Below are 25293 nucleotides of genomic sequence, written 5' to 3' on the forward strand. Positions count from 1 at the left end.
AGTAATTTTTTTTTTTAAATATGAAGTTGTCACACAGTTGCACTAAACAGCCACAGGGCTTTTGTTCCAGAATGTAGTGTAGAGTGCCTGTGGGGAACTCCGGATCTCATCTGATGTAGGAAGATGTAACTGTCCAGAAATAGAAGACCTAGAAATCACTAAGTAGGTAGAAGTCTATATATCTGGCTTGGTTTGAGTTTTCTTGCACGTTATCTTTTATTTGTGGAAAAAAATCTAGGTTTCAGAGTGCCTCAAAACTGAGAGATATTAGTGGTGAACTTGTAATTTTTTTGACGATATGGAAAGAACTAAAAATAACTGTTGAATAACAGTAAACTCTACTATCAACTAATATTGTTTACTCACTAATTAAATAATAGGAGCTGTTCTATGTAAAAATCCTTGGGTAAAACACAGGCATCGGGCAATCCTATGAAATGCTACCATGTTTCCCCGAAAATAAGACATCCTCTGAAAATAAGACCTACTTGCAGGATTCCTTCTGAATGAAATATAAGGCATCCCCCCGAAAATAAGGCCCCCCTAGGCTAAACATGAGAGATTTGGTCCACTGATTCTGAAAGAAATGGAGTCACAAGAAATTCACCAGGAAATTTAGGAATTGGATTGTTATTATGATGTTCCAGAAGATGATGACATGATTGTCATCGAATAAATGAGTAAATTCTTGATACTGTAGGATTCAGTTTGTCTGGTTTCTGTTGACAACTACTGTACTACCGTACCGTATACAGGTAATAAATTTCCTTTATTTTCATTTAACAATAAATGTGTACCGTATTCTTCTTCATGGAAAAATAAGACATCCCCTGAAAATAAGACCTAGTGCATCTTTGGGAGCAAAAATTAATATAAAACACTGTCTTATTTTCGGGGAAACAGGGTATTAATAACCAATCATCCTTCACCTCCACCAGACATTCTGAGATGTTTCATTACTTGGAACCCACTTGAGAAAAGATCCATTCCATAAGTCCTGGCAGAGAGGCAGGAAAATATAAGGGGTTTGAACTTACTAGTATATAGATTGCTTTGGGGAGAAGGGGTTGATGAGATAATAATCAAATAAGTAGGTTATTATAATCAAGTAAGTAGGTTAAATCTATCCACTATTCATAGACTGGCATAGAGTTTGGGGCAGAGGAGAGGAAGTAAAATGATTCCAAATTGTTAATCTTCTGCAATACCATTATCTTCCTCCTTGGACTTTGCTATTTCAGCCAAAAGTACCATCATTTTCTTACTAATGTAGCTTCCAAGCTTCATGCTGTTCCACCTGCCTGAAAAGCTCTCCCTAATTTCCTAGCCCCTTGTTCTATCTTTCCTTATAGATCCTGCTCAAGAACCACCTCATCCATGCAATCTACCCAGCACTTGGTGATTTTGTATCATAAGGTCACACTATCAGTGCCCAGCAAAGTTCTAAAAATACAGGTGCTCAAAAAGCACTTGAAAATGTTGGTGATAGTCACTAAGATCAGGCTGCTGTGTGGGTATCGGCATGAGCACGTAGACAGCAGACTCCCTTAATGCAGGATCTAGGGTGTCACCTGGTCTCCCTCCCCACACAGCACAGCCTGGGTTTGAGTCCCCTGGTTTATATTTTCAGGGATCAGATCCTCCTCTTCCAGCAGAGAAGATACCCCAAATGAGTAGGGATGGGATTGGGGGGGGGGGGTCGAAAGCACAGGACTAAAATGAAACAAACCCAGCTCTTTTGTGAGGGGTAGATCAATATAAATATGGGTTGGCCAACCCATTGGGGGGGGGGGGGTTGGGGGGGAAGAGGTGGGGCAGGTCACAATGAATCATTTGGGCTGCACTGACCCTTAGTATTGCTCACTATATTAGCATGACACTCCCTTCTGGACCATACCTCTGGCCCTGACTGTGAAGCAGACTGGAACTGGAGGCCTTCTCTTGGGGTCCCTCCCAGAAGAGTATGCCTCCCTAGGCAGATATAGACTCCAGCAGGAGATCCTGCTCCCACCTCTCACCGGTGTGACCCCCTGAGGCAGAACGTTAAGAACATAGGAACAGGACAGCCACAATGATCTAAGGCCTGGGCAGTGAAGAGATCCAAACTTGTTAAGTAAAAGAAACCAAGAACAAGCAAACATTGGAAGTTAACAGCCAAAGATTTTTCAAAGCTGTGGAGAACAGCAAGGAAGATGGCGGGCCCAACAGTCCAGCAGAGTAACTAGGAGAGCCATGGCATGGGGGGTGGCAGACAAGATTGAATGTAGAGAAGCAGTAAATGAAGGTGCCTAACAGCGAGGCAGCTTTCTAGCTCAAGTTCAGCTCCCTCCGGGGAGGTCCTGTCACCACAGGGTGAACCAATCCTGAGCTGCCCTGGGGGGAAGGCTTGTTGAAGGGGAGGCCTTGGGACTGGCTGGCAGCAGAGTGGGTTCTGGGTTGAGATACAGGCAGTGGCATTTCCCCACCAGCTTCGCACCGGAGGTGACTCCATGTTACAGAACTTGCTACCTCTTTCTTCAGACACAAGCCATTTTTCCTACTTTCTTTGGAACGATCAGAAAGAAAGTCAAGTTTCCGAGGTTTAGGATCACCCTTCCGAATACCCGATATAACTTTGGCAGGAACTTTTCTCATGTTCAAGTTTTCCTTCAGAATAAGTCTAACAGTTTCTTTGTCTAAATTTAACTTTTCAGCCATCATCCTCACTGTTAAATGCCTGTTTGAATAAACCAAGTCCTTGACCTTCTGGATATTTTCATCTGTCCGGTGGGTCACTGGACGGCCACTCCGGGCATTATCTCGAACATCTTCCCGCCCTTCTTTAAACCTTTTGTGCCAGTCATAAACTCTGGCCCTCGACATGACCTCAGTCCCATACGCTTCTTTTAAAAGGTAGTGGGTTTCACTTACAGACTTGTTCCTTTTCACGCAAAATTTTATACTCATCCTTTGCTCTAGATAGCGGTCACTCATTTTTTTGGCAAATACGGGAACGTTAACAGGTCACGGTTGTGAGGGGGAAGACAAAGAGACCGATCTCTACCCAAAGGGACAGGTCTCTATCCGGTTGCAAGGGAATCAGGGTGCTCCCTCTTCTTGATTCTCTGTGGAAGCCTCACCCGGAAAGAATAACAACCGCTTTTCTGAGTTTTCACACCTCAGCTTTCAGTCGAGGCCGGGGAAGCCCGTTCTGAGAAGCTAATGGTGCCAAGGAGTAGCTGCAACACTGGGGCAAAATGAAACCTTCTGCAAACCCACGTCTGCAACTAACTCGTGCACGCAGATCTGCAGGGAACGCTCAAGTCTGTCGCCAAGGTCGGCCCGAGCCTGCGGCCCTTTAGAAGCCTGGCGATTTCTGCAACAGAGGCCTACGTGGTGGTATCCTGAGCAAGCGGAGAAGCACCAGTGATGGAACGTGCAAGCTGGGCTCCGAGGTGCAGAACCCCGCGCACGGCAGACCTACCGGAGGGGCCTCGCACCCGCCAGCTCTAGCGTCCCCGGGAGACACGCCCGCATGCGCAGTGCCCTCCCTCCGCCGGGCAGGCCCCGCCTCCGCCTCACCACACCCGCTCCCCCGCGCACGCGCACGCTAGCCCGCCTCGGTAGAAGTCGGCGGAAAGGAAGGGGCGGGGAGGAAGACGGAGGGAAGAGAGAGGGCACCCCCGGGCGCCGGGGTGCATTGTGGGAAGGAGGCGGCAGCGTCCCGGGCGGGCGGGAGGTGCACCAGCGGCGGTGGCGGCGGTAAATCCTCCCGGCCGCTCACAGCACTGTGGAGCCGCGTCCCCAGCTCGGCCTCGGACCGCGGCGCCCCTCCTGCCCCTCGCGGCTTTTCCGCCCGCCCGCCCCTCCCCTCCCCGCGGCGCGCCGGCCTTTGCCGGAGCCGCTCGGCCGGGCCGGCCGGCCGGGCTCCCCTCCCCGGCCCCGACGGGCGGGCGGGCTGCCCTGAGGAGGCGGGGAGGGGAGCGCCGGGCCGGCCCGCGGGCGGGCGGGCGACGATGCCGAACTTCTGCGCGGCCCCCAACTGCACGCGGAAGAGCACGCAGTCGGACCTGGCCTTCTTCAGGTTCCCGAGGGACCCGGCCAGGTGAGCGGCCGGCGCCGAGCGGGCAGCCCGGGCTCCCCCTGCGGGTCCCGGGCCGCGAGGGGCGTGTGGGAGGCGGGGGACGGCACCGTCGTCGGCCCCAGGCTCCGACCCCGCGGGAGAACGGGCCGCGAGCAGGGGCCGCGCGGGCCGCCGGGGGCCTGGGAGCACGTGCGCCGCCGGGGGTTCGGGGCCCAGGGCACCGCGCGGAGCGAGAGGCCGCCGGGGCGGCGGCGGGCCGGTCAGAGGGGGCTCTTGCCCCGGTTGGCTCGCTGTGTGACTTCGGGCCAGTCGCTTTCTTCTCGGGGCTTCCGTCTCCACAGCTGTCAAAAGAGGGCCGTCACCGGGCTCTGTCCTCTTCTTGGCACAACCCACCCCCCGGGGCAGTGTTTCTGGTCGGATCGAGTCCGGCCACCTTCTTTGATCTCAGGTCACAATATCTTTCCTCCGGGATAATGATACTCGTTCCAGCTCTGGCCGTTAACTCATTCTCTCGTTCTGTTATTGTGGGGATAACGGGTGGAAGGGGGCGAGGGTGAGGGAAGGACACGTGCAGGCGCAGGAATTGGTATTGACGCCTTCATAGGGATTGTTCGAAAGGCTGAGGATTTTTTTTTTCCCCCCCTTGGCCTGTCGTTGATGTAGTCATTTCAAAGCAACCCACCTGCTGTGTCTTGGGTGCAGGAAATTCACAAGTGAATGAGTGTTGCCTGCAGAAAGCTCACAGTGCATTCAAGAGGCAAATATAAGTAGACGATTGTAATATAACATGCTTTTATATTTATTAGTTCCACAAGTATTTACGAAAGGCCTACTATGTGCTTGGCATTGTTCTGAGCACTGGGAGTGTATGATTGAACAATTCTTATGGAGTTTACCTTCTAGTGGGGGGAAACAGACTAAAATGTCACGCGTCAGGAGTGATACATACAGTCCCATGGAGAAAAGGCGCATATTGTGGGGTAGAGGGGAATAAGAAGTAGCAGGGGAAGCACAGTTGCTATTTATTTTATTTTTTTAAATATATTTTTTATTGATTTTGTACAGAGAGGAAGGGAGAGAGATAGTTAGAAACATCGATGAGAGAGAGTCATTGATCAGCTGCCTCTTGCACACCCCCTACTGGGGATATGCCGGCAACCAAGGTACATGCCCTTGATTGGAATCGAACCCGGGACCCTTCAGTCCCCAAGCCGACGCTCTATCCATTGAGCCAAACCGGTCTCGGCCACAGTTGCTATTTTAAATAAGGTAATCAGAGGAGGACTCACTAGGAAGTTGAATTAGAGCAAAGACCAGTGGTAGGTAAGGGGGCTAGAGCCATGAAGATTTCTATGGGAAGAACATTCCAATCTGTGGAAACAGTAAATGCAAAGGCGGGGCATGCTTGTTAGAGGTACAGCCACAAGTCCATGGACTGCTAGTGATGGTTTAAGGAGGAGGGAGAGGGAAAAGATGAGACCAGAAAAGTGTGTGGGGGGTGGGGTGGGGGGGGGGTGCAGGGAAGGGCAGTTAGGACATTGTAGGCCCTGGGAAGCACTTTGGGCATTTATTCTGAATGATATAGGAAGCCATCAAAGGGTTTAGAGCAGCGACATATACTTTAAACAAGATCACTGGCTGCTTGTTAAATAAATTGGAGGAAAGCAAAGGTGAGAACAGAAGACCGATTAATGGCAATTGCAATAAATTAGGTTAGTAGAGGAGGAGGCGGCGGTAAGTTGTTGCATTTGAGATATGTTTTGAAGATGAAGCCAATTAAATGGTTTAGATGGGGGATATTAAAGGTTTGATTTGAGACGTGAAGTTTAAGACACCTGATAGACATTCAGGAATAGATGTCTTTCTTCATAACCATATCTAGAAATAAACTCACAGTGGCCCATATTTAGATCAGTGACCTAAATATTTAAGAGCAAAAACCATTAAAAAGATGTACAAGTCTGGGATTTAGAGACTTCCAGACTGGAGATTATAAATATGGATGTTCTCAGTTTATAGAGGGTATTTAAAGCCAGGATGTATGTTAAATAAAGCAGAGTTAAGTCGGTGGGTTGTGCCTTGCAGTGTTCCTAATGTTTAAAAGTTCAGGGAGATGAGGAGGAGCTAGCTCAGGAGAATGAGGCATAATTTTGGGGTTCTATGGGCCCAGAGAAGAGGAGAATCTCCATCTGACTCAACCTTACCCTAATAAGCATTATCTTCATTTTAACTAAATTTTAGCCCAAGGACATTTTTGGGAATATCTTCTCTTTTCATTACACTTCTTAGCCAGGAGTATGGCCTGTAGGGTTTACAGCCGTAGATCTGGGAAGGATTTTTAGATCTAGTGCAATATCCCTTGAAATGCTGGAATTTTCTCAGTTATAGTGGTGTTTTAACCTTTTTTTGGGGGGGGGGGGGTCACTCCCCCTTTGAGAATCAACATAAGGACTCTTGAAAAAACATAGACACACACTTTTGCATTCTATTCAAGGTATTTGTCAACCTCTTAGGGGTTGTCCTGTGCATTCCTGACTGGTGGGCCTTTGCCTAAAAAGCCTCCAGTGATGGTTCTCTGCTTTGCCCCGGGTATTGTTTCTCCTTTGTGTTGAGTGGAAATATATACCAACTTATAGTTTATGGTTTGGAATTCCTAGTTTTGTCCCCAGGGCCATACTGAGCAAGTCTGTGCCCTTTTCATGTACCTAGTCCTTTGAGTATTCCAGGACTAAATTATGAACTTTTCTTAACTTAAAAAAAAACACACAAATTTTTAATTGAGATGTAATTCACCTGGTCCTGTGTGTGTGGATATATCCATGTATCTCCCTCACGTTGATGTCTCTCTCTCCTCTCTCCCCTCTCCCTCTTTATCCCACTCCCTCCCTCCTCGGCCCTCTCCCTCTCTTTTCCTCCCTCCCTTTCACTCTCTAAAAATCAACGGAAAAAATATCCAAGGGTAAAGATTAACAGGAACAAAAAAGTACAATTCAGTGATTTTCAGTATATTTTTACATTATTAATTTAAAAATTTTTAAATAAAATATACATAACAAAATTTGCCATTTTAATTATTTTAGTGTATAAGTCAGTGGCATTAATTACATTCACAATGTTGTGCAACCATCACCACTATATATTTCCAAACATTTTTTATTACCCCAAGCAAAAATTATAACCATTAAGCAATAATACTCTCCCCGCCCCCCAGCATCCCATCCTTTCTGACTACTTTTAGTCTCCATGAATTTGTTCTATGTATTTCATGTAAGTGAAATGATACAATTATTGTCCTTTTATGCCTGGTTTATCTTTCTTAATATAATGTATTCAAGGTCTTTTTATCCAAACCAAATCTCCTCATAGTATAGGATTTCAAATTTTACTGTATTTGACAGTTTCTTTTTTACCATGAGCAGAATTAATTATAATAAAGAAATAGTTTCCAGAAGTGTTTACTGAATTAGCTAGAGGTCCTGTGCATGGATTCATGCACAGGTAGGGTCCCTCCGGATGGCCTGCAGGGATCGGACTGAAACCCGCAGTCCTATGCCACCTGCAGCTCCTACCTGCCGCTCCTGCTCATTCATGCCCCACTGTGCCTGCCACAGGCTTGTGCACAATCAGTACGGATCAGGAGAGGCTTGCACCAGCCATGAGCCCTGCGTCTGGTGCTCTCCCAAGAGAAGTGGCCTGTGGGATTGGGCTGAAACCAGCTCTCCAACATCCCCTGAAGGGTCCCAGATTACGAGAGGGTGCAGGCCAGGCTGAGGGACCCCAACAGTGCACAATCAGGCCTGGGAGGAACCGCAGGAGGGCTCCAGGGCATGTCTGGCCCATCTTACTCAGTCCTAATCAGCTGGACCCCAGCAGCAAGCTAACCTACTGGTTGGAGCATCTGCACCCTGGTGGTCAGTGCACGTCATAGCGAATGGTTGGGCAGCCTTAGCATATCATTAGCAATTCTATAATTGAAACTTTGTACTCTTGAGTGGAAGCCTTGTCTGGCCAGGGTGTGTGGAAAGCTTGGCTTCCTCCATTGCCAGGGAAACCCAAGCCTCCACCTTGCTCTTTGTGGTTGCAGCCATCTTGGTTGGGGTTAATTTACATACTTGCTCTGATTGCCTGGTGGGTGCCTCGGAATGATGGTTAATTTGCATATCACTTTTATTAGATAGGATTTACTAGATCGGGTAATTGCCACTTTATTAGTTAAGGCAACTTTTAACAATTGATTTTTAGAGAGAGAGGGAGGGAGGGAGGAGAGAGAAATGTTGATTTGTTGTTTCACTTATTTATGCATTCATTGCTTGATCCTTGTATGTGCCCTGACCAGAGATTGAACTTGCAACTTTGGCATATCAGGATGGCGCTCTAACCATCAACCTGGCCATGGCTGAGTTAGGGCAAGTTTTATATCAGTATAGGAAACTATTTAGCAGCCAAGTACCCGGATACTAGCCAAATAGCCAACCTTATAAGCAAGCCTTTCTAAGGATAGCAATCTCAGGCCTGCTCTATTAACTCTTTCTGCACAATCACCATAGTTAAATTTTATCTATTCTTGAATTTAATATAAAAGGAATCACATAGTATGCATGCCTGGTTTGTTTTATTCAACATTATGTTTGTGAGATCTAGCTAAGCTCATTCATTCCCCTTTCCAAATATTTCTTTCTACTGTTGATAGGCAGAGTTGTCCCACCTCTCATCAACATTTGGTATTTTCTCTTTTACACTGTAGTCATTCTTCTGGGTGCGTAGTAACATTTTGTTGTGATGTGTATTGGCCATCTGAATAATTGCAAATTGCCTATTCAAGTCTCTTGTCCATTTTTACCTTGGGTTGTCTGGTTTATTTGTAGGAGTTCTTCATATATATTTTGGATATGAGTTCATTGTTGGGTATGTGTATTGCAGATACCTTCTTCCATTTTGTGGATTGCATTTCACTCTTAAATTATTTCTTTTAATGAACAGTTATCAACTTGAAAGTAGCCTAACTCATCTTATAATCATATTGCACAATTATGTAGCTATATGATTAAAATACAGACATCTTAGGCATCATTATTGTAAGTAGTAATGCTTCTTGGCTGAATGAAATTCCGTATAATTTAGATATGATTTTATTTAGGTTAGATAACCAACATTCACCATGGTTTTAATGTTATATATTGAGAAAGAGGGAATTAGTGTTAGAAAGTGTTTGTGAAGGGGTGAATTGTGATCTTGAGACATAAGAAAAAATACTATGATATAATTATAAATGTTTTCAAATTTGTGGCACTATTCATGGCAGAATTTTATTCCTAGAAATTTGAGGAATGCAAGAAAGATCTAGGTGTAACCTTTAGCCAATAACTTAACATTTCTGTGCCTTCATTTCTTCTGCACAAAAGGGATAATAATAATTCGGAAAGGACTTAGAACATTGTCTGGCTCATTGCTAGTGTTTATTATTTGGTTTTTTTTGCAGATATTTAAGCACTAAGAAGGCATGGACCTTGTCTTGTTCACTATATTCAACACCTTCTGTGAACTAGATTGTGTAGATGCAATCCCTGCATTCTTGGAGCTTCAAATATAGTCTGTGCATATCATTGTAAATAATAAATCATGTTAGTAGTAAGACTGTCATGCTTCCATAAGAAATTGTAGTTATTAATTAAACATTTACTTACTAATTTTCTACAATGACAGTGTTGCTTTCTATGCTTGTTTAAGTTGCAATCCTGTGGAGAATGTTAGGCTGTTCATCTCATGGTGTGCAACTTTTTATTTGTACTGCTGGTGTGATTGAATCCTTTCTGATGCTTAGAGTCTTGGGATTTAAGTTCATTTTTGCTGCTGATTTTGTACATGATTCTGAGCAAGTTACTTCTTAATCATGTCTGTAATTAAATGCACTAAATGATATCTAAGGTTTCTTCTAGCTCTCACTTTTGTTATTAATCAATTCACTAAATTATGTTATGTTCTGTGGGTAGAGGGGAGCAGGAATCTATGGTCCATAATATTATTTGCCTCGAAACTAAATTTAAATGTTGAACTCATATCCCATAATTGTATTTTGGTTTTATTTATAGATGCCAGAAGTGGGTGGAAAATTGTAGGCGAGCAGACTTAGAAGATAAAACACCTGATCAACTAAATAAACATTATCGATTATGTGCCAAACACTTTGAGACCTCTATGATCTGTAGAACTGTAAGTAATAGAAGAACTTGGTTTTTGTTTTCTCTAACTCATTCAGTATCTGGTCGGAAGTGTAAATCTTTATCAATGTTGGAGGGTATCTTTATACCCCTCCACTATTTTTTTTTTTTTTTTTTTTTTTAAGATGAAGACAGATTTGGAGCCGACTAACCACTTGTAAACTTTCTGTGTAACCTTCCGACAATTTTTAAGCTATTATGAAAGTATATATTTATTTAAGGTAAAGTTGGTGTTTTTTTTTGGAGCAGCTTCTCTAGAGCTTTTTTATGAGTAAAATCTTCTTCGAGGAATGGAGCTCTTTGTTTTCATGTATTTGTTTTTCTAAGTATTGTTAGAACCAACAGGAAGCAGATCATACAGTTAATATAAAAAAAATTTCCATCAATAATTTGCAATTTTATATTAAGACCTGGATCTCTCTTACTACTAACAATCTCACTACTGTTGCCTTTTATTTTGGCCAAGTCACGTTCCCCAATTGGGTCCCCAATTTCTAATGAGATTAGACATGATAATTCCTGAGGTCTATGATTTTTAACCCTCTTTGTTTCTATTGCTAGGATTCATAAAGGGCATGCATAGGGCAGATTTGATTGAAATGGAGTAGACTTGAAACACTAAAAACTGGTTAGGAAGACAGTTTTATTAAATAATACATATATTCTTATTTAGGTATAGCTAATGTATCATCCCAGATTTTGGGATAGATATAAACTTGATATTTAAGGTGCACTATATATTGTTATGCAGAATTTATTTTGGTATTTTTTTCAGATACATTTTGCAGAGGCACCAGAAAACTAAAGAATGATTGGGTTATTTATTTCTCAAAATTATTTGAAGCAGATACTTGTGAAGTCATTGGGAGGTGAGCCAATTTCGGTTCAACAGTTTAATCACAAATATTTGAGGAATAATTTTGCCTTGCTTTGTTAAGAGGGTAATAATAGTCATGACCAACCAAAATAAGAGATTTACTGTGTAAAAGGCAAACTACCTGTATGTTTTTGACAATAAGTAAAATAGTCCCAAATTATTATTTTATGTACACAAGCCTTATGCATTTTTATATTTTTATTTTAGTAATAAATATGGTCTCTTAATTAGATAATTTCAACAAGATTAATATGAGAAATTTAACATACAGTTTATTCTCATATTCTTGTTTAGTCAATGAATAAATTTACTTTTTAAGCATCCACATGAATCTTCAATCTTGAATAAATTAATTCAAATGTGAGAATTTTTAAAACTTATTTAGAAGATATTGCTATTAAAAGCTGGATTGCCTAAGATGTGTATTCAAATGTTTACGAGTATTAACTTCATTAATTTGGCATTTAAAGTCTTATTACTAAACATTCATGGCTAGTTCAACCAAAGCCAAGTGTTAACTTTAATGCTAGAGTAACATTATTGCTTTATGCTCAAATCTTAATTCAGCAGTTAAAGATTAAATCTTGATACAGCTTTAAAATGATCAAACACATTAATTGAATATAGCCCTTTTAGGCATACATGCTTATAGATAAGTATGTATTAAAAGTTTCATGTTTTCCATATATTGTTTTCGGTCTTTAATATTTTTTATAGCAAGTGAATTTGAATTTTAAACATGTATTAGAATGTTTTATCCTTCCTCTCTTTATGTAATAATTGGTGATACTAAGAGTTGACTCTGTATGTGTGTATGCTTGCTTTTTGAGAAGAGTACTAAGTGGGAAAGATGAGATGCTTTGAGTGTTGTATAGCTTTTGCTCCCTTCAATGACTGTGTCCTGAATCAGTCCCTGGTTCAGACTTCATAGTAGAGTCGGGATAATTGGCCCAGCATTAGAAGCTGGGTATCCTTAAGAAACAGATTTCGAGGTGCTCCCCCTCTCAGGAGCTAGCCTGCCTTTCTCCTCTTCCCCCAGGTGCACTACCTTTGCCTTTCTCTCTCCTAAGCTCCAAAGGCCCTTCTTTTACTTCTGCAACTTGTTTGCAGCCCAGCTGGCTCACTTCTACTATCTCTGTAACTTTCTAAATAAACTTTTTAAAAAAGAAAAGAAATAGGTTTCCTTTTGTGTGTGTGTGTGTGTGTGTGTGTGTGTGTGTGTGTGTGTGTTTATGAGGCAAGGGATTGAACTAGAAAATACTGAATCGGAATAGAAATTCTTCCCAGATAAAGTGTTTAACAGTTCTTTGGATAAAACCTAAGGTAGTGTGTTCTTTACTTATATAGAGTTGACCTTTGAATAACACAGAGGTTGGTGGTTCTAACACCCCACACAGTTGAAAATCTGTGTATAACTTTGATTCTCTGAAAACTTATAGCCTACTTTTGACTGGGAATCCTTTCTGATAACATAAATAAAAAATTAATACATTTTGCGTGTTTTATTATATACTGTAGTTTTACAATAAAGTAAGCTTAAGAAAATACATTTGCAATATTTATTGAAAAAATCCACATGTAAGTGTACTTGTGCAGTTTAATTCCATGCTTTTCAAGAGTAAACTGTACTTTCCATTATATCTTTCTAACCTTCCTTCCCTGGGCAAAAATATAGAAGTTATTTTTGTTTGGCATATATTTTGACTAGGCTTTAATAGTCAGCTTTGAAACAATCACTGCTCTGGAGAAAGCTTTTTAAAATGAAGTGTCTTTATCAGTGCAAATTTGGGGAGAAATTACTGACACTGCTTCTCTGGATGAGCTGGGAGGGAATGTAGTAGCAGTTATTTATCTGCTATTCTGCCTCTTAATAAATTTCTTGTCCCACCTGACTTCCTCTGGGCTGGCTGTGAAAACTGTCACCATCTAAGTATGCATCTAGCTTTTAGCCTGGTTGGGTTGCATTAACAGGAATTAGAATAGAGCATAGTCATTCTTCAATAAGAACATCTGAATTAGAAGGGGAGTTAGAAGTACCTATTTCAGTGTTTGCAAAGTGTGATTGTGTGTGTATGTGTGTGTGTGTACACACCCATTCATACACATACACACACACACATACACACACACACACACACTAGAGGCTTGGTGCAGGAAATCTCTAGACCTGGCTGTTGATCAGGGCCTATTGGGCCCTTCCTTCCCCAGCTGCTAGCTGCCAGCTGGGGCCTTACTTCATTTCACGCAGCCCCCTAGTGGTCAGCACACATCATAGTGAGCAGTCGAACTCCCAGTGGGTTAACTCCTAAGGGGACAATTTGCATATTAGCCTTTTATTATATAAGATATCAACAGTGATATCTGGGGTATGAGTGATTTCAGGTGGCACATGCATCACTTTATTTTAGAAGTTTTTTTAATGTGTTAAAAATATAACCAGCCCATTAAATAAAAATTATTTTGTAATTTTTATTGCTTAATAAAATGTTAACTAAAGAAGTGGGTAGATTGTATAAAAGTACAGATGGCATAACTGAAATGGCAAGCATTTTGATCATTAGTATCTGAACATTTTCATTTTTTTGGAAATATGGATCTAGTTCAATGCCTGAATTTTATTCAGAAAGGAACTGAGGTCTAAAAAGGGAAAGTATTATGTGTATTATATACTATATATGGTGAGTCACTGTTAGACTTTGGACTAGTTTCTAAGTCTCATGTGTCCCAGTCCAATATTATTTCATTGCGCCAGGTGCCTCTCAGAAATAATAGCAAAAGTGGACTGAATAGCAGGTAAAGGAGGGAAAACTTATTATAGAACATACACTGGATTTTCTTAGAAACTTTTGTGCCTACTATAGATTGAGTGGGCTCATGGAAAAACAGAATAGATAAAATAGCTAAGATTCTGAGTTAGAAATATTTTTATATATACTAGAGGCCTGGTGCACGAAATTTGAGCACTCAGGGTGAGAGGGTGTCCTTCAGCCCAGCCTGCACCCTCCTGCAGTCCAGGAGCCTTCAGGGACGTCCTTAGTGCTGCCATGGAGGCAGGAGAGGCTCCCGCCACCACTGCTGCGCTCAACAGGCCAGCTGTAAGCCTGGCTTCTGGCTGAGCAGCACTCCCCCTATGGGAGAGCACTGACCAACAGGGAGAAGCTCCTGCATTGAGCGTCTGCCCCCTGTTGGTCAGTGTGCATCATAGCAATCAGTAGTTCTGCCATTTGGTCGATTTGCATATTAGCCTTTTATTAAAAAGGACATGCAAAATGCAAATACATTTTATTTTTTTATGCATATCATTAGTTCAGTTTCCTAATTTATACTAATATGATTACCAAAAGGGCAAATATGAAAAGAGCTAGAAATAAGCTGATTTGGATTGACACCATCAATATTTTAGTGCTGGAGCTGAAGGAGTACTGGAGAATCATTAATGTAGAATTTTATTTATATGTAATTCATTCTTAAGGACTAGCTCTGAGTTAACATACTTTTCTTTTTCAGAGTCCTTATAGGACAGTTCTTCGAGATAATGCAATACCAACAATATTTGATCTTACCAGTCATTTGAACAATCCGCATAGTAGACACAGAAAACGAATAAAAGAATTGGTATGTTAATACGCTTTCAGCTTTCCAAACCCCCGGGATACTATGAAATCAAATAGATATATTCATGTTAAAATTGAACCCAGTGACTCTCTATTTCAAAGGTACCTGTACAGGGAATGAATGCTATGGTTATTATTGAAGTAGCCAGGGTGTAAAATGATAAGTTTGTTATAGTATTTAAATTGGAAAATGTCTCTCAAATTTAGCCAACTGATACTCATTGACTTGGGCCAAAGTGTGCTGTTAATTACAGGCCACTAGCTCCTTTCCTTCCTGTGAAGAAAAACAAAACACTACCTTTTCTTGTATAGTAAGGAAAGTGGAACTGAGGTATATTTCCAGAATTTAGCACATATGGATACAGAAAGGGAAAGTTTAAAAGTTAAGACATGGGTAGTTTTTCCTAGAGATAGGATTCTATTGCTATTAAGTATTGAAAGGTTTAGAAAAAGCTTCTTAATTTCTGTATATGGCATTATTTATGTGTGTTTTTATATTCCTTTGATATCCTTTAGATCAGTGTTTCCCAAACTTTTGACATAAGTGCACCCCTTCTATAATTTTTGTAACGCTGAGTACCCCTCAGTACCCCTCGTACTCATGGGAACGTAGAATTAGGCGCAGCTCAGCACGGTGCAGTGCATGTCCCCACCAAACTCCGGTGCAACACATACCCCCACCAAACTCTTCCCGTACCCCTGGGGGTACGCGTACCACCCTTTGGGAAACACTGCTTTAGATGATTGAAACCTACCTGCTCTTTGTTAACCTTAGGCCAACAAAATTAAATTACTCTGACAGCCCACAGGATGAAGAGGGGTAGCTAGCCCGCTGACATTTCTTCATATCAGTATCATGTCCCATGCTGCCCAGCAGATAGCCTGCTGTCTCCAGCTGTCACTGGTACTGCTGCTTTCCTGCCCGGGAGTAGTAACCATTGCAGTGGGTTAGAGAGAGGAGGACACAATTGGGAAGTTCTTCCTTCATCTAACGCTTTATGTGCCACTTGGCTATATATGCTATATGCATTCATTTTTTTCCATACTGGGTGTTGTGGGGTCGAACCCTTGGCCCTATGTAACCTTCTGCTTCCCAGGGATTTCTCATAGCTTTTTTGTTAGGTTCTGATATTCAGCAATTCCCACTTACAGTTCATCCCTCTGGGTTAGAGTGGCAGGAGGTAGGGCACATGATTTTGTGTCCCCTTGGATTTTATCTCAAGTGCTGTGGTATATATTCATGCCTTTTATCTGATAGTTAAACACTTATAATCCAATGGTTTAGATATAAAGTAAATTAAATTTGTGTTCTTTCTCCTCTAGAAATTTATTATAAGCTTGGAGTCATGAGCAAATTAATTGTTCTAGTTTTTCTATTATCTATCTGTTTGAATAATTTATTTCTTATAAAGAATGTATGCTCTTGAGAGAATTAAATTTGACTCCAAATATGCTTTTTACTTGTAAGTCTACATGCTATTCTAGAGTTCAGTTTTCATAAAGATGTTTTTTTCTTTTTTTTTCTTGTCATTTAGAGTGAAGATGAAATCAGGACACTAAAACAGAAAAAAAGTAAGTGCTAGTGTTAATGACTCAACTTCTGAATGCCTTTTAAAAAGGCCTTGACCTGGTAAGGACAAATAAATATGTTTTATGTTCAAAACCTGTGAGAATGTTTTGGAATTGTTTGTGCAACTAAACCTTAGTTCAGTTTGTCTTTATTGAGTGCCTATACACCATACACTGTGCCCACTAGGTGCTTCAGTGTGTAGGGGTGGCAGGCACACAGTGTGTTCCAATACAGAGAAGGGAAGGCAGCACTAAGGACAGAAGTAGAATCTGTCCACCCAATGTATAGTGCATGATAGGTTCTTGGTAATTATTTAAGGAGTAAATGCTATGGGGATATTTAGCCTTATAGAGGGTAAGAGTCCAAAAGCCTTTCTGCTTATATCAATTCATTTAATTCTGACAATAGCCCTGAAGTAAGAACTGTTATTTTCCCCCTTTACAGATGAGGAGATATGGACTCAGGCAGAGAAAAGGGAAGGATATTCTGTGCAGAGGTAGAGTGGCTTGAAACAGGGTACCAGATTTGAGGAACTACATTCATTTTGTTGTTGGAGCTTCTAAAACCCATGATGGTTAGAAATGAACTCATGGACCACAGAGGCCATGACTTGCAGGGTTGTGTGTATGTCTGTAGGTCAAACGCTTCACTGCAGGGCCATCCAAATATGAATAAATTAGGCTAAAACTTCTAAAATTATAGTATTAGCCCTGGAAATTATATGGACATACTTTATATTATATTAGTTTTTATAGGTGTCTCAACTCCCATATAAAAGTATAGCAATAAAAACAATATCAGCATGGACCTTGAAGCCAGACAAGCTTGAATTTCAATTTCACCTCTTTTTTTTTTTTTAAATCCTCACCTGAGGATGTTTTTCTGATTTGAGGGGGCAGGAAGAGGGGAGAAGAGAGAGAGAAACATCAATGTGAGAGAGAGACACATCCATCTGTTGCCTTGTGTTTACCAGACTGCATCAAACCCACAACCTTTTGGTGTATGGGACAACGCTCTAACCAACTGAGCCATCCAGCTAGGGCTCATCTCCATCTTTCTATCTGCATCTGTGACCTTGAGCGGTTATTTACTGTCATTTGTCAAATGGGGTTGATACCATCTGCCTGTAGAGGGAGTAGTGGGATACATATAGAATGTCAACACAGTATGTCATAAATACTCTCTTCCTCTTCCTTTTTCTGAGTGCACATACTGTCTTATTACTCTATGTGTGATGTGCCTTGTTAAGTTTATTGTTCCTTACAAGAGCATTTACATGGAGGATTAAAATACATCTCTGTCACAGTGTTTGTCTTCCCCACTAGGGTGTAATCTCTGTCCTAGACTGTGGTCCAGTAGGTGTTCTGTGAATGTTGAATAAATGAGTTGGTGGATTTTAAGTATTTAAAAAAAATAAAGAATGCATTTTTATTTGTTTGTATGGTTCCTCATAAGTCTGTTTTTAAAATTCTCTGTTTTCCAGTTGACGAAACTTCTGAACAGGAACAAAAACATAAAGAGATCAACAATAGCAATGCTCAGAACTCCAATACAGACGTGGGTGAAGAACAGGATGAAGACATTTTACCTTTAACCCTTGAAGAGAAGGAAAACAAAGAATACTTAAAATCTTTATTTGAAATTTTGATTCTTATGGGAAAACAAAACATACCTCTAGATGGACACGAAGCGGATGAAGTCCCAGAAGGTCTCTTTACTCCTGATAACTTCCAGGCACTGCTGGAGTGCCGGATAAATTCGGGGGAAGAGGTTCTGAGGAAGCGCTTTGAGACAACAGCAGTCAACACCCTGTTCTGTTCAAAAGCACAGCAGAAACAGATGCTGGAGATCTGCGAGAGCTGCATTCGGGAAGAAACGCTCAGGGAAGTGAGAGACTCCCACTTCTTTTCCATTCTCACCGACGACGTAGTGGACATAGCAGGGGAAGAGCACCTGCCCGTGCTGGTGAGGTTTGTTGACGATGCTCATAACCTGAGAGAGGAATTTGTGGGTTTCCTGCCTTACGAAGCTGATGCGGAAATTCTGGCTATGAAATTTCACACTACGATCACTGAAAAGTGGGGATTAAACATGGAATATTGTCGTGGCCAGGCTTACATTGTGTCCAGTGGATTTTCTTCCAAAATGAAAGTTGTTGCTTCTAGACTTTTGGAGAAATATCCCCAAGCTGTCTACACACTCTGCTCTTCCTGTGCCTTAAATATTTGGTTGGCAAAATCGGTGCCTGTTATGGGAGTGTCTGCTGCGTTAGGAACAATTGAGGAAGTCTGTTCTTTTTTCCATCGATCACCACAACTGCTTTTAGAGCTTGACAGTGTAATTTCTGTCCTCTTTCAGAGCAATGAGGAAAGGGGTAAAGAACTGAAGGAAATTTGCCGTTCTCAGTGGACAGGCAGGCATGATGCTTTTGAAGTCTTAGTGGACCTCCTACAAGCATTTGTTTTATGTTTAGATGGTATAAATAATGATACAAATATTAGATGGAATAACTGTATAGCAGGTCGAGCATTTGTACTCTGTAGTGCTGTAACAGATTTTGATTTCGTTGTTACCATTGTCGTTCTTAAAAATGTTCTATCTTTTACAAGAGCCTTTGGGAAAAATCTCCAGGGTCAGACCTCTGATGTCTTCTTTGCAGCCAGTAGCTTGACTGCGGTGCTGCATTCATTAAACGAAGTGATGGAAAATATTGAAGTTTATCATGAATTTTGGTTTGAGGAAGCCACCAACTTGGCAACCAAACTTGATATTCAGATGAAGCTCCCTGGGAAATTCCGCAGAGCTCATCAAGGGAACCTGGACTCTCAGCTGACCTCTGAGAGCTACTATAAAGAAGCTCTAAGTGTTCCAACAGTGGAGCACATTATTCAGGAACTGAAAGATATATTCTCAGAACAGCACCTCAAAGCTCTTAAATGCTTATCTCTGGTCCCCTCTGTCATGGGACAGCTCAAATTCAATACATCGGAGGAGCACCATGCTGACATGTACAGAAGCGACTTACCCAATCCTGATACACTCTCAGCCGAGCTGCACTGTTGGAGAATCAAGTGGAAACACAGAGGGAAAGACATAGAGCTTCCATCCACCATTTATGAAGCCCTCCACCTACCAGACATCAAATTTTTTCCTAATGTTTATGCATTGCTGAAGGTCCTGTGTATCCTTCCTGTGATGAAGGTTGAGAATGAACGCTATGAAAATGGGCGAAAGCGTCTCAAAGCATACCTGAGGAACACTTTGACAGACCAAAGGTCAAGTAACTTAGCTTTGCTTAACATAAATTTTGATATAAAACATGATTTGGATTTAATGGTGGACACATATATCAAACTCTATACAACTAAATCAGAGCTTCCTACAGATAATTCGGAAACTATCGAAAATACCTGAGAGACTTTTAAAATGGGTCCTCTTATATTTGATATTGAAAAAAATCTAGGAAATTTGAAAACATAGAAAAGCTATAAAATACTTGTAGGCCACTTAATCACTGAATATCTTGAATACATTAGCCATGGATAATCTGACTGTTTAAATGGCCCGTTTGAACTCTCATGCTTTGGAGAACTAACTGTTCTTCCAGAGGGTAGCGTTGAAAGTGCCACATTGCACTTCTGCGTGATCTCTGCTAATGGCACTTTGGAATTGTTTTAGTTAAGTCATTTTAGACATAACATTTATTATCACTGTGGATCCAGTTGTTGGGTATTGAGTTACCAGTTCTTTGAAGAAATCAATTTTGAGAAGGTATGGGGGGTAATACATTTCATAAAATTTTACAATGAAGCTCATGACTAACCTTTGAATAGCAAGAGTTTTAAGTATGCTATTAAAAATCTGTAATGAACAGTTAAATTATCAGATAGTGAAAGAAACGTGAGCTTGCCAAACAAGGATTTCGGTATAGATTTTGTCTTTATTCGATAATCTTAAACAAGTTACTGTTAAACATTGAAGGAAGAACCTGCCATTGTTCCACATCTGGGTGTTGCTGTTTACATTCCTTTGTTGAGCCTTTATCTTCATAAGCTTTTTAGCAAGTATATGTTGAACACTTCTGTTTCATGGTCAAGACAGGATCAGAGGCCATGGATATTGACAACAGATTGGTCTTTTTTATTCTGTCTTTTTCCATGATTATATCTACTGCCTCATCTTGATTTATAAGTAAAACCTAGACAACCTACAAAAATGTGTTTTGTAGTTTATCTAGGAATAATACAGAAAATATTGCTGTTATTTTTGGTGAAGAAAGTCAATTTTGTACAGTTTATTTCGACGTAAATAAAATGTGAATTTGTTTAAAGTTCAAGTACTTTTATTTTTGGTGGGGACAAAATAGATTCTTCTGGTAAATTCCCTTTTCAAAAATATCACCTTCACAATTGAAGAGAAGGTTTTTTTAAAATTTATTTTTTAGTTTATGATTTACTACTTGAGATATACACTGAGTGGCCAGATTATTATACATTCAGAGATCATAATAATCTGGTCACTCAGTGTATAAAGGCATTTTATTTTTTTTAAAATATATTTTATTGATTTTCCACAGAGAGGAAGGGAGAGGAACAGAGAGCTAGAAAAGTCGATGAGAGAGAAACATCGACCAGCTGCCTCTGCACAACCCCTACTGGGGATGTGCCCGCAACTAATGTACACGCCCTTGACCGGAATCGAACCTGGGACCCCTCAATCCGCAGGCCAACGCTCTATCCACTGAGCCAAACCGGTTTCGGCGTATAAAGGCATTTTAATTAAGAAATTATTAAATATAAAGTTTATCTGATTTTTATTTTATTTTTAATCCTTTCCTGAGGATTTTTTCTCCATTGCTTTTCAGAGAGAGTAGAAGGGAGAGAGGGAGGGGCAGAGAGAGAGAAACATGATAGACATGTCAGAGAGACACATGGACTGGTTGCCTCCTGTATGCGCCTTGATGGGGTGGGCATTCAACCTGTGATCTCTCTGTGTGTAGGCTGACACTCTAGCCACACCGGCCAGGGCATATGTAGCTGATTTTTTACATATTATATGGCCCCAGATATCAATTGTCAGGATTTGCGTAATTGTTGCTGGCTAAATATAAAAGAATGAATATAATTGCAGAGATACACTGAATTATTTTAAACTGTAAAACTACACTTAATGGTTGTGCTATGAGGGTTAGATAATTTATCATCAGTTACCTGTTAACTGCTTAACAGCATTCTAAAACTTAGTGGCTTTAAAAAAAAAAAAAAACCAGCCGGGACCGGTTTGGCTCAGTGGATAGAGCGTCGGCTTGGGGACTGAAAGGTCCCGGGTTCGATTTCGGTCAAGGGCATGTACCTTGGTTGTGGGCGCATCCCCAGTGGGGGGTGTGCAGGAGGCAGCTGATCGATGATTCTCTCTCATCGATGTTTCTAACTCTCTATCCCTCTCTCTTCCTCTCTGTGAAAAATCAATCAAATATATTTTAAAAAAATAAATAAAATAAAAAAATTAAAAAAAACCCCACACACGACAGCTTATCATTTCCCACAGTTTCATTGCTTGGTTCAGTGGTTCTTTTGCAAATCTCATCTGGGCTCTCTGCATTCAGCCAGCAGATTGGCTGGGGGCTGGGTGGTACAGCAGGGCTTCTCCCGGTGGTTTTTTATCTTGAGCTTATGGCATGGTGGTCTCAAAGATACCAAGAAGGCAAAGGTCTAAGTGTCAAAGCCTGGGCTCAAGAACTGAGAGGACATTGCTTTCACTGTATTATTTTGGCCCAGATATGAAACACGAGGAAATAGGCTCCTAATCTTGAGGGAAGAGCTGTGAAATATGGTCCTGTTTTAAGTCTACCGAAGTAATGTATTCAAAACATTCATACAACAAGCCTTAGTTAAACACCATCACTTGTTTTTTATAATCCCTTAAATTAATTTGGGAATTTATTGAAAGCTTAAAAACCTTCAGAGGCATTTTCACAAACTCTGATCTTAGAGGGCAGACTGTGTCAGTGTAGTCTCTCCATAGATGAAACAGAGATTGTCTTGTTTGTAAAATTAGATAGTTAGGATGTGGTAGGTGTAGTGACTTATTTACCCCACAAATAGTAGTTGAATGCTTACTAAGTGCCATGCTTTTCGGTTAAGTGCTAGCAATAACGTGCTTTATTACAGAGCTTATAGCCTAGTGCTGGCCCACAGGAGTACAGTTGTTTATAACTGCACACACACATCCTAATATGTAAAAAGCCAGGGGCCGTAATGATTATAACAGACTACTGAGCAGCAGGCTAGGGAGCTGAGGGAGGAGGACGAATGGTCACCATGAGGGGACCCCGCCTGGAACGGGGGTGTGGCCTGCCTTCAAACCGCTGGTGGTCCCTAGCCCAGGGAGGCGTCCTCAGCTAGGACTCTGTTCTGGACCAAGGGCCGCGTTTCCCCCCCCCCCCCGCAACAATCCCCCCACACCTCAGAAGCCTCCAGTGTCTAACTGCCAGTTTCTGGGAGGTGGGAGTGCGTCTACCGTCCATCAAAAAGTAGGACCATCAAACCGTTCGCAGTCTCAGTGTAGGCACGGGGCTATGGCTGAGGAGGCAGAGGCCAGGCCAAAACAAAACAGCAGAAACACCCTGCCCACCTCAGTGAGTGCAGCTGCAGTCCACCTGGCCTGGGTAGGGTAAAAAGTGCTACCTTCTCCCGGGTCCAGTGCTGGCACCACCGCCTCGCTCACCCCCAAGCCCCTCTGAGTCCTGCGGCGAAGTGTGCAGGGCATCCAGCAGGACTTGTGCCGCTCCGGGTGCTTTTGCCCAAAGACACCCGTTGGGATGAATTCAGAGCCACATCTCACTTCCCATGAGACTGGAAAACCATGTAAAATGAATTCGACAAAAGCTTTCCACATCTGTTTACTCTTTTTGAATCCATAAAATGACCTTAAAAAAGCATTTGGGCCATCTAAGAGAGAATGCACTTCCTGGCCAGAGCATGCAGGGTAATTTTGCCCAACAGGTTAAAAGAAGCAGAGAGCTGGCCTGGTGGAAATGGCCCTGGTGCCTTGTGAGGAGACCGCGGGAATGGGGTTGCAGAAATTCCACAAGCCTCTTGCCACCTTCTCCATTGCAAAGCACACCCTCCAGATCCACCAGGACTGGAGGCAACTGGGAGTCGCAGCTTTGGTTTGGGACGCAGTAAGCATTAAGCAAATCGTAGGGGGCCTCTGAAAACATCTGCAATTGATTATAAGTTATTTAAATTTATTATTTAAATAAAGACCAGTATTGAAAAAGAAAGTCTTTAAATAAAGACCAGTATTTTAAATAAAGACCAGTATTGAAAAAGGAATAAAAACAGCTTTGTTGAGATCTAATTCATATACTGTACATGTCACCTAAAGTGTACCATGAACTGTTATTTTAAGTAAATTCAGATTGGTACAACCATCACCATGCTCAATTTTTATTTTATTTTTTAAAATATATTTTATTGATTTTTTACAGAGAGGAGAGAGGGATAGAGAGCTAGAAACGTCGATGAGAGAGGAACATGGACCAGCTGCCTCCCGCACACTCCCCACCGGGGGATGCGCCCACAACCAATGCACATGCCCTTGATCGGAATGGAACCTGGGACCTTTCAATCCGCAGACCGACGCTCTACCACTGAGCCAAACCGGTTTCGGCACCATGCTCAATTTTTAAATATATTCACAACCCCATCCTCTCAAAAAAAATTACCCACTAGAATCACTTTCCTGACCATCTTCTCCCAAATAGATTGCATTTTAAGGGTGGGTAAAGGAAAGTTGAGGGAAGTTAAAGTAATTGCACAAAGGATATTGTAAAATGACAAAGCCCAAAATGAAGATCATGTGTGTTTTTTTAAAAATATTTTTTAATTGATTTCAGAGAGAAAGGGAGAGGGAGAGAGAGAGAGAAACATCAATGATAAGAATCACTGATCAGCTGCCTCCCACAGAGCTCCTATTGGGATCAAGCCCACAACCCAGGCATGTGCCCATGACCAGAATCAAACCTGGCACCCTTCAGTCCACAGGCCAGGGCTTTCTCCGTTAAACCAAACCGGCCAGGGCCAAGTTTTTTTTTTTTTTTAAGTTCTTTGTGGTTGTAATGGGCCCCGAATCTATACACATAAAAAGGTAATATGCTAATGAGAGTGGATGTTTTCCAGACGTCCTTCCAGACCAGTGTTACCCAAACTTCTCTCATGACGAGAATCACCTGGTGGAGTTGTTAAAACACAGATTCCTGAATCCCAACTAAGAAGTGCTAAACTAGAATTTTTGGGAACATATAGGTAAAATTGTATACTTAACTAGTGCTCTAAGACAGATGTTATATACAGAGCACTAAGTTAGGTATGCAATTTTACCTATATGTTCTCAAAAATTCTAGTTTAGCACTTCTTAGTTGGGATTCAGGAATCTGTGTTTTAACAACTCCACCAGGTGATTCTCGTCATGAGAGAAGTTTGGGAAACACTGTTCCAGACAAAGCCACAGCAGCTGTGAGGGCTAAGGCTCAGGCAGCATGGGCAGCTGTGAAGGGCTAAGGCTCAGGCTGTCAGTAGCAGTAGCAGTGGGATACTGGGGGCAGTGCCTTCCCCTAATCTGTCAGATCATTTCCTATAGAGCACATGTGTCAAACACAAGGCCCGCGGGCCAAATCTAGCCTGCCAGGCCTTGCAATGTGGCCCGCACCGCGCTGTCATCACTGCACTCCGCTGTCAGTTTATGACATTGTCAGTTTATGACTGTTCAGTAAACCATTCGGCCCGCGATTTAGGCTGGATTTTAGATTTTGGCCCCTTCTCTGATTGAGTTCGACACCCCTACTATAGAGGGAAGCCAGACTGGGGGCCAACACAGAGGCAGGGGTGATCAGGCAGGCAGGCAGAGGGATTAGGGGCAATCAGGCAGGCAGGCAGGTGAGCCGTTAG

At 41.8% G+C, this 25293-nt stretch overlaps 2 protein-coding genes across 2 annotated transcripts; one reads left to right on the plus strand and one right to left on the minus strand.

Annotated features, from left to right (window-relative positions):
• Window positions 1-745: 745 nt before the first annotated feature.
• GVQW3 (GVQW motif containing 3) lies at window positions 746-3505 on the minus strand. The gene is given in 2 exon segments (XM_084893443.1): window positions 746-2406; window positions 2408-3505. Coding segments are annotated over 2 exon segments (630 nt in total). The 5' UTR covers window positions 2974-3505; the 3' UTR covers window positions 746-2342.
• A 157-nt stretch (window positions 3506-3662) lies between these two features.
• On the plus strand, window positions 3663-20670 carry THAP12 (THAP domain containing 12). Its single transcript, XM_084893599.1, has 5 exons — window positions 3663-4084; window positions 10153-10273; window positions 14666-14773; window positions 16308-16344; window positions 17826-20670. The coding sequence occupies exons 1-5, from the start codon at window positions 3996-3998 to the stop codon at window positions 19754-19756; spliced, it is 2286 nt and encodes a 761-aa protein (XP_084749725.1). The 5' UTR covers window positions 3663-3995; the 3' UTR covers window positions 19757-20670.
• Window positions 20671-25293: the final 4623 nt, after the last annotated feature.

This window comes from Pipistrellus hanaki (assembly GCF_964339955.1).
Source record: "Pipistrellus hanaki genome assembly, chromosome: 9".
Lineage (NCBI taxonomy): Eukaryota > Metazoa > Chordata > Mammalia > Chiroptera > Vespertilionidae > Pipistrellus > Pipistrellus hanaki.

What these genes read in the sequence shown, in the direction of transcription:
- THAP12 (XM_084893599.1), top strand. Translation starts at nt 3,996, where the DNA reads ATGCCGAACTTCTGCGCGGCCCCCAACTGCACGCGGAAGAGCACGCAG. An exon ending in CCTCTATGATCTGTAGAACT is followed by an intron (nt 10,274 to 14,665) that starts GTAAGTAATAGA and finishes TTTCTTTTTCAG; the next exon opens with AGTCCTTATAGGACAGTTCT. An exon ending in GACACTAAAACAGAAAAAAA is followed by an intron (nt 16,345 to 17,825) that starts GTAAGTGCTAGT and finishes TCTGTTTTCCAG; the next exon opens with TTGACGAAACTTCTGAACAG.